Source organism: Alexandromys fortis, unplaced genomic scaffold, assembly GCF_014885135.2.
Source record: "Alexandromys fortis isolate MF-2015 unplaced genomic scaffold, M_Fortis_MF-2015_v1.1 scaffold_91, whole genome shotgun sequence".
Taxonomy (NCBI): domain Eukaryota; kingdom Metazoa; phylum Chordata; class Mammalia; order Rodentia; family Cricetidae; genus Alexandromys; species Alexandromys fortis.
The window spans coordinates 3,292,981-3,302,383 of record NW_026067968.1 but is presented as its reverse complement, the minus strand read 5'-3'; the positions used below and the strand labels follow the sequence as shown (position 1 = coordinate 3,302,383).

Genomic DNA, 9,403 nt, shown 5'->3' with positions numbered 1-9,403 from the left:
GCCCAGAGGTGTGAGTCCTGATGTCTGTCCTTCCTTTTGGATGAGGAAACTAGAGTCCAAGCTCCAAAGCCAGTGACCGGTGGGGTCAGGATTTGACCTCTTGTGGTCTGAGGCCCTGCCCCTCACAGACAGCCCACTGTGTGGTAGGGAGTGGCTCAGGAGGTCTGGGCAGGGCATCAACCCTACAGGGGGTGGCAGGGGGCCCTCTATCTCTCCATCCACAGAGATCTAACTCAGGCCTGCAGTGACAGTGTGTGCCAGGAGAGTGTGTTCTGACTCCATTATGACTGTGATCCTGACTTTTCCATTTCCTGTCTCCTGGGAGGATTTGAGGCAATAAAGATGTGAAGACTCAGATTCAGCAATTACCAGTCCATAGCCAGAAGATACTAACACAGGCGATTTGACGCTTCTGGAAAGATCTGATCCTCCAGGTGGGGCCAGGTTGTGCCCCTACAGAGACCTGTGACCCTCTCAGGTAGGTGATGAGGGAGGTGCTTTCCTGTGGGGTCATGGCTGGCATGCATGGGGCAGGCAGTTGGCAGACTTCAGAGGTGCCCTGGGCAGGGTAGAGAAGTCGTGGTAGGACTGAGGAGAGAGAGAGTACCCTGTGACATGCCTGGGGACAAGGCTGGTGGGGGCAGTGAGGAGTCAGGGATGGTTTTGCCTGTGAACACAGGCCAGGCCTGGCTCTTCTCAGTGAACAGTGATTCTGGTCAGGGTGCGGGAAAGAGAGGCGGGAGAGGAGCCTGACCTGCAGTTCCAGAGGTGTCTCCAGTCCCCTGCTGAGACCAGAGCTCTCTAATCTTCTAATCCCTCAGAAACTGAGGCCAAAGTCCTCCTGCAGAACAACCTGGGCTGGGGCAGGGACAGTCCAGGAACCCAGGCACACACTCCTATTTCCAGTGCACCCCAAGTCCCAGCTGTACAGAGCAAATCACTGTCTTCCTTAGCCTTCGCCTCTTCTTCTGTCCCTTGAAAACCTTCTGAGGAGCACCCTTAAGACTGCCAAGGACCACAGGAGGTCACGTACAAGAAAGACCCTCACTGGTCTACACCTTCCCAGGGCACTTGATGGGTGAAGGCAGTTTGCCGCTAACGAAGGCTCCCAGTGGAGGAGGAGGAGCTCGGACCATTCCCCCTGGGCTGGCCTAGAGCACATGACCTTCCAGGCAGCCTATAATAGGAAGGGCTTCCTCTACTCTGAGATCTGACATGCTCCCAAACATCAGGGTTGCCCAGAGCCTCCTTTGGCTAGGTCAGTAGGTACAGCACTGTGCCCACAGGTGTCAGCAGGTGTGAGGCAGGTATGGATGTCAACCCCAACCACAAGGACCAGTCCCACACACACCCCTCAAATCAAGTTCTCAATGCCAGGACCCCTCCTGTAATCCCAGAGTCACTCAGCACCCTGCTGCACAAACTCTACCCATAGGGAGCTGGTTCCTGCTAAGGCAGGGCCCTTCTGGGAACACGCAGGCTTCTTGCACAGTGGTATTGCCTGGGCCCTTCTGGGAAAAGTCAGGCTTCTTGTACAGCGGTATTGCCTGGGCCTCTCTAGGGCCGTAAGCAGGCAGCTTCCAGAGCTGTGCCCGCCCCCAAAGAGCAACCTCATCACCCCATCCTGCATCCAGAAGAAAGGAGAGCACTGCGGCCTGGGCGGCCATCCATTCATGCAGTCAACACACATTTATTGGGCATCAACTCAGTTCCAGACCCTAGTTAGCAACAGGGGCCTCAGAGGCAAAGTGCACACAGACCCTGCCCCATGGCACTCACAGCCTGGCAGGGCAGCTGGTCACATGAGCAGACATTCACAATACAGTGTGGTCAGTGTGTTAGAGGTAGCACAAGTGACCGAGGGAGCACAGAGGAGGGACCCTGGCCCGGCCGTGGGTAGCAAGGAGGGCTTCCTGGGGGATGTGTCACTTGAAGATTTTAGGGAGTGAGCAAGAGTTAGGGTGTCTCTTTTGAGGATGTGGCCAGTGCAGAAGTTCAGAGGTTCACGAGAGACGATGGTGGGTGGTGGCAGTGGCTGGGAGTCAGGCGAGCCCACCAGAAAGGTCTGAGAAGCCAGCAGATGGCAGGAAGCACTGGGGGTGTGAAGCAGGCGAGGGTACAGGGCCCGCCAGGAGCCATCATGGAAGGCGGCAGAAGAAGGGTCAGGGGTGCCAGTGAGTGGCCATGGGCAGCAATGAGGACCAGTGAGGCCCTGGCCCGAGGAGTCTGAGCCTACCTGGGGCTCAGCAGGGTGGGGGTGGGGGTGCAGGCTGCCAGCCCCGGGGCCTCAGGGTGCACAGCACTGGGTCCAGTGGCTTGAGGGTAGCCTGCTCTTGCAGCCCAAAGCGTTGCCCAGGCACCAGCCGGAACTCAAGCCTCTGAAGCAGCTTGGCCATGACGACCTTCACCTCCATCTGTGGGGGGTAGGGAGGGAAGGGCATGGAAAGGAGGAGGGAAGGAGAAGGAGGGAAGGAGGAGGGAGGTGGTAGTAAGAAGGTGAGAGATAGGGAAGCAGAGGAGACACGGGGAAGGAGGACAGGGGGGGAGAAAGAGGTAGGGGAGAAACAGAAGCATAGGCTCTCCTTCCCTTCTCCTGTCAGGCATGCTCAGCTCCACCCCCGGCCCCCACAGCATGGTCCCCACCCTGCAGTTTTTTCTTGGAGGCCCCAGGCCCTCCACCTCCTACCTGAGCAAACTGCTGCCCAATGCAGGAGCGGTGACCGAGGGAGAAGGGGAAGTAGGTGAATCGTGGCCTGCAGGGGAGAGGCCCTTCAGGGTCAGTACAAGAAGCAGGGTGTCCACACAACTGTCCCCTCCTACCACTAGGCTGGGACCAGGAGCAGAGCCATCCTCAGGAAACTGCTGAGCTCTGCCCCTGGGCATGATAGTTAGTGTTAATCAACTTGGCAGAACTAGAGGTTGGGAGGAAGCCTGCCCAGTAAAGGATTATCTTGATTGCATTAGTGGGAAGCCCCGCCCGCTGTCTGCAGCACCATTCTTTGGGTAGGGCATCCTGGAAAAATGGAGAGAGTAGGCAAGCTCCGACACAAACATGCCCTATCCTCTCTGCTTCCATGCTGGCTGTGCCACATGCTAGCCGCCTCAAATCTTTCCCCCTTAAGTCAATTTTGTCAGAGTATTTATCACGGCAACAGAAAAGAAACTTGAGACAGCAAGTGGCCCAATGTCCCTGAGCTGTGATGTCTCCGACAACCCCCTCCTGGGATTCTGGAGGAATGGATTCTGTGGTCACGGAGGGACTTACTTGGGTGCTCCAGGGCTGAAGCGGTCGGGGTTGAAGGTCAGTGGGTCTTCAAAGTAGGTGTCCATCCTCCCCATGACATAGGTGCTGAACTGCCAGGCAAAGAGGCTGGTGTCTCTGGTTCCCAGGGTGTTTGCACCTCCCAACCCACTGAAGCACCCCCCTCGGTTGATGTGGCAAACAGCCCCTTTCTACCTATTTAGATAGGTGTGACATTCCACTGCCCCCCTGGAAAACCTCAAAGAGGAAGAGAGGGGACACTGTGATATAACCATTACCATCAGGGAATGCTGAACCACCCCATGCCTGGCACAGCCCTGTGGCAGCCACAGTGACCCCTGTGGTACAGATAACAGGCTCAGAGGCTTACCTGAAGACACCCAACAACTAAGTGGCCACACACTGAGGCCTGGTGCTGGGAGGCACCTTCCTCCTGACCCCTGGAGGCTGACCCGTCCTTCACCTCAGGCTCACTTCAGCCTTCAGAACAAAAGCTGGGGAAGCTGCAGCCCCACCACCTTCACCTGAACTCACGGTGTCCTGGGAGAGCTGGTTCACCCCATACCCTGGGTCTTCAAGAGCTATGCGTCTAGCCCCGGAAAAGCAAGGTGTCCCCTAACTGGGCTATGGGCACAGGCCATGCTGGGCCTGCCCACCTCACTTCCCCGTAGAACAGCAGCCTGGAGCTGAGCTGTGAAAGGGAGTGGCAGCATGAGGCAAGGGAGAGGAGCGGAGATCTACGAGGAGCCAGGGGTATTTTCTGGGCATTATCCCACACAGGAATGGACTGACTTCGCACCTGACACCCAATACTAGGAAGGCAAAGATGATCAGGCTCACAGGAACCTGAGGCTAAGGCAGGGAGCTGGGGTGGGATCTCCTCTCTCTGTCAAAGCCTGCATGCAGCCTCAGCCGGCTTTGCTGCTCATTCCACCCCCGCTCACTAACGGCTCTTCTGAGCCCATGGCTATCTCTCTTAGCCCTGGCGGGGGCAGCCTCGTGAGCACTGAGTGGGCACACCCACTCAGGATCTACCCACATCCACAGGCAGATCGAGGCAGTGGCAAGTGCTAAGCTGAGTACAGCAATCATTCCTGGGGTGGACAAGGGGCATGCAGAGATGGGTGAGGGGTTGGGGGTCAAGGGGCATGCAGAGATTGGTGAGGGGTTGGGGGGCACTGCACACAATGAGCCCAGTGAGCGAGTGAAGTATACACAACAGAACTGCACACAGTTCAGTCGGATGCTACAGGCCGAGGGCAGGAGGAGCCACAGGGAGGAGAAGAGCTAAGAAAATGGGGGGGGCTCAAAAACTGGGGAGATTGTCCAGAGGTTAAAGCACTTGCTATGTAAGCATGAGGGCCAGAGTTCGGAGCCCAAGACCATCTTAAAATGCCAGGTGAGCATGGCTGCCCTGTTGCAGCTCCAGCCTCAGAAGACAGAGGCAAAATCTCCAGAGCAAGCTGGCCAGAGAGACTAGCCACATCTGCAAGCTTTGGGTTTGGCTGAGAGACCCTGACTCAATGAGTAAGGTGGAAAGGGACTGAGGACGACAGTTCTTGACGTCAACCTCCAGCTTCCACATTCATGAGCATTCACATGTGTGCATACATCTCACATCCATGCGTGCGCACATGCACACACACACACACACACACACATACACTGAGTCACAGATGACCCCAAGAGCATTCCAGAGCATGCCAGCTCTGGGGCCCCAGGAAAGTGGCTAAGCCTCGCTGCATGTGGAGCACTTCCTTTCTAGACCTGTCTGCTGGACATGTGAAGGGGAAGAGGACCTGGCAGGGTCACAGGGACACTAAGGCAAATACAGGGCAGCCAGGAAAGTGGGTGTCATAACAGTAACAGACCCATGGCTATCCTGAACTCAGAGAGAGTCCCACATTGGCCACCCTGGGAACCCACGCACCAGGAGAGGAGTGTTCCCAGGGACTCTGACCCCATCGATCAGGGTCTCCTCCTCCAGCAGGCGAAAGGTGCCCCATGCTGGTGGGTACAGCCTCAGAGACTCTTTGAGGACCTACAGAGGACATGCAAGAAAAGAATGCAGGAGCCCAGGAGATCCCAAGGCCAGGAGCAGTGCGCTCTGTCCCCACCCCATTCCCACTGAACACACACCCCGTCCCAGGACGGCCCAGATTCCTAGAATATTACCTTTGCGGTCACTCTTGTGATCAAAGGACAAACTGAGGCCCAAAGGAGAAGGACACAGGGACAGTACTGTGGCCAGAAGGCAGGGCCCCTCTCCTCCCAGAGAATAACTGCCTAGGGCAGGGAGCCCTGGACTTGGCTGAACTGGAGGGGCCTGCTGAGCCAGCTCCAAGGGAAAAAGCTTTGGAACCAGCCTTGCCTGGAGGTCCAATTTCAGTCCTGGTTGCTAAAGGGCCACTTTCCACAACTTGGCTGAATACTTGGGGGTGGGAGGACCTCTCCATCCTGCTGCTGAATCCAACGGAGCTTGGGCTCCAAGGAGGACTCTGTTGGCACTAGGCCAACTCCCCATATCTACCCAGAGGCAGCTCGCCCACATTGCACACCTGGGACAGGTACTGCAATCTTCCCAGATCCTCATAGTCCAGGTGCCTCTTGGAACCAACAACTTCATCCACCTCGGCTTGCAGCCTGCCAGGTAAGACAGAGAAATTTGCCTCTGGGAGAGAAACCTCTGGCCTTTAAAACAGAACTTTAGAGCAACAGGTGGAAAGGAGATCAAAGAGCAGGGCATGGGCTCCCAGCAGCACACACTGCCTGCCCCTCGGGAAAGGCAGCTACATCCAGCCCAGGGTCCTTAAACGATCCACTGCTGTTGTTGCTCAGAAGCAGCTTCGGAAGGAATATACCCCACACAGCCCTTTACAGAGGATGCCCATCAGAGTGGACTGACAGCAGCTGCAGCCAGAGACAACGGCAAGAACGGCCCAGAGAGGCTGCAGCTTTAGATGGATCTGGACCACTTTACACCCATCAAGACGGTAGTGAAAATAAATACATAAAATTTCAAGACCTGAAAATAACAAATAACATGGAGCCAAGGACGAGCTGGGAAGTGGGTATAGCATGGGTGTGGACAAAAGCTGTGTAGCTACCATGGGAAGCAGGGTGGTAGCTCCCCACAAAATTAAAATCAGAATTACCTGTGGTAATTCTACCTCTGGGCATAAACCCACAAGCTCTGGAAGAGGTAACTGAAGAAGAAGCTGCATGCCCATGGTCACTGCAGCTAGTGGGCAGCAGACAATACTCACTGCAGCCAGTGGGTAGCAGACAAGAGTCACTGCAGCTAGTGGGCAGCAGACAAGACAGAAGCTGTCTGGATGTCACCCTGCCCCAGAGAAGACAAGGTCCCTCCACCCCCATGATGGAGCCAGAGCTAGACTTCCAAAAACAAGGAAGGCAGTTTTAACCTGAGCTCCAACACGCATGCGCCTTGAGGACTCCATGCTGAGTTAACCGCAGGCACAGACAGACACACGCTGTCTGATACTCCTCTTGCTGGACACCTAGATGGGTCAGCACCCTGAAGTCTGGGAAAGTGCAGCTGCTTAACGGGGGCAAAGATTTGAGGTGGGGACAGAAAAAGGGCCTGGAATCGGGTGGTGGCCAGGCTTGCACCACAGTGTCAGCGCACTTGGTGTCCTTGGACATTGAATTTAAAAATAGTTCAAATGTGACACATTTTCCCAGTATCTGGGATGGAACCTGGGCATTGCGTATGCTAGGCAAGTGCTCTGCCACTAGCCACCCCCAGTCTGCTTCAAAGTGCAGATTTCTAGTATATCTATACAACATGTGTTAAAATGCATATATATTTGTTTAAAATCCAATAAGTGATCTTTTTAGTATTTTGTACTGGTGTTTTGCCTGAATGTTTGTCTGTAGACCACATGCATGCAATGCCTGTGGATGCCAGGAGAGGGTCCTGGGTCCCTGGAACTTGAGTTACAAATGGTTCTAAGTCACCATGTTGGTGCTGGAAATCAAACCTGGTTCCTCTGAAAGGAAAGCCAGAGCTCTTAACCACTGAGACATCTCTCCAGCCCCCAATAAGCTATATTATACCCTCATGCCACCTGTCACTTCTCCCCTTTGTGCTAGGGACCACCAATGCTTATAACAGGTTTGTTCCCCTTCCCAGGAGTTCCTACAGCACCTTGCATGGCCAGGGGCTCTGAGCTTGGCTCTGTCTGCTCTCTGACACTCTTGAAGCCAGCTAAGATCTGACCAGTTCAGGCACTACATCCCACCCTTCCCCCACGACCCTCCTTGGTCATGCCACCTTTAGGGCTGCCGGTCAGCCACAGCTGAGATGCTCTGTACACGATGGGAGGGATGGGACCACAGTTGTTGTTAGCCTAAAGCTCTTGATCTCTTGACAAACAAAGACTCAGAACCAACAGTCCCTGGAGGAAATATTGCTGAGCTAGAGCAGTGGGGGGATCGATGGGGGTGGAGGGGCAGGGTGGATCCTAGATGGCTTTTCTGGAGGGGTATGGGCATGTTCTCCAGGAGAAATCAGAAAGTAAGGCCTGTAGGACAGGAAACAAATATGAAGGTCCTGGGGGAAAGGGAAGCAAAGCCCACTGGAGGGTTCCAGCCACAGCATGTGGGGACAGGGAGCCCTTGGAAAGACATCAGAAGAGCCCTTTACCACTCCAAGGGCAGCTTCATACCTTGCCACGATCTCTGGCTGGCGAGACAGCTCCATCACCGTGAATGCCAGGTGGTTGGCAGAAGTCTCATGACCTAAAGAGGAAGGAGAGTCACTGCTCTAGGTAAAGCTATAGGGGTTTCCCACTCCCTGCCCTGTGAGCCCAGGTTCTTGGGAGCATCCCCTCCTCCCACAGCTGTGATATGAAAGAGATGGTCCGTCTGTCTGTCTTTGCATTCCCTCTGCTGGCCAGTGGGTGGGTAAGCCTGCCCCATGCCTCCACTTAGATCCTCTAAAATCCACTCCTTCTATCCTCTGCAGCTGTCTCCACTTCACAGAGAAGAAGGCTAAAGGGATGTGCATGGAGACGCACACCTTTAATTCCAGCACTTAGGAGGCAGACGCAAGAGGATCTTTCTGAGTTTGAGGCCAGCTTGGTCTACACAGTGTCTCAAACAAAACTGAAGCTAAGAAGAAATTGAAGTTGAAAGTGTTTGAGCCCAAGTCCCTGCCCTAACCAGGCCTCTGTGTGCCTACCCAAAGCTTTCTGCAACCCCAGAGGCCCCTTCAGTCACAGGGGCTGACAGACCTCCCCAACCAAAGGCCAGGGGTCCTTTCAGGAGAGCTGAGGTCAGGAAGGATGTCATCAAGTCGACAGGGTCAAAACCCTCTAAGGGTGGCTGGTGGGAGGAGGAGCATTGAGTCACATGAATGCACTTGCGAGGGGCAAATAGCTCAGCAAGTAACCACCAGTGATGAGCCAAGCCATCTCACAGTCAGCTGGCACAGGGAGGTGAGGCCACCTGCTCCTAGGGTCTCAGCCAGGACAGCTCTGGAGTGGCCAGGACAGCCCTGGGCTGCCTGAGCTGTGAGCAGCAGAGCGCTCCCTCCTGGGCCCCCTGGCTCCACACAGGCCAAGGCTCAGTATGGTCTGTGAGGACAGGTAGAAGTGTGGGCAGCACCAGCCATCCCAGCCTGCAGAGGGGAAAATGAAGTTCAGCTCTCCAGGAGTTCCACACTGGCCCTGGCCTTCGGTTGGGGAGGTCTCCTGTCAGTCCCTAAGATACCATGCTTTTGACCTCACGTGGGCATGGTGCCCTACAGTCCAGCTCTGACATAGCCTCTACATGGGCTTCTGCCCCCCTTGCCACATCCCATCCAAGTGGCAGAACATGTCTGTCTACTTCGGCCATGGGACCATGACTTGTCCCTCTTCTGTTTACCTGTGCCCTCCCAGCACCCAGCATTTGTTTATCTTGTCCCATCTGTGGGGGTCCCTGCTGCACAGGGCCATGGGAGTGTTCACACCACAGTCGCACTACTGTGGAGCAGGGAATCCTCATGGTGGGGGAGACAGCCCTCAGCAAATCAACTTGGATAATATGGCCTCACACATCAGGAGGAGCTGGCAGACATGAGGATGCTTTCCACTTGGGCAATCGCTGAAGGCTTCTGGGAGGAGGAGGTACCTG

General features: G+C 55.3%; 1 protein-coding gene across 2 annotated transcripts in view; it reads right to left on the bottom strand.

The window, feature by feature from the left end:
• Nucleotides 1-1,670: 1,670 nt before the first annotated feature.
• Cyp46a1 (cytochrome P450 family 46 subfamily A member 1) overlaps nt 1,671-9,403 on the bottom strand; it is a 28,027-nt gene continuing 20,294 nt past the window's right edge. The window contains exons 10-15 of one of the 2 annotated variants that reach the window (XM_050154812.1): nt 7,954-8,026; nt 5,821-5,905; nt 5,193-5,303; nt 3,266-3,354; nt 2,687-2,753; nt 1,671-2,414 (exon numbers count right to left, since the gene is read on the bottom strand). In XM_050154812.1, the coding sequence (XP_050010769.1) occupies nt 2,244-2,414; nt 2,687-2,753; nt 3,266-3,354; nt 5,193-5,303; nt 5,821-5,905; nt 7,954-8,026 (596 nt within the window). In that variant the 3' untranslated portion in view covers nt 1,671-2,243. The remainder of the gene's footprint in view (nt 2,415-2,686; nt 2,754-3,265; nt 3,355-5,192; nt 5,304-5,820; nt 5,906-7,953; nt 8,027-9,403) is intronic. The other variant, XM_050154813.1, reaches the window with a different exon arrangement.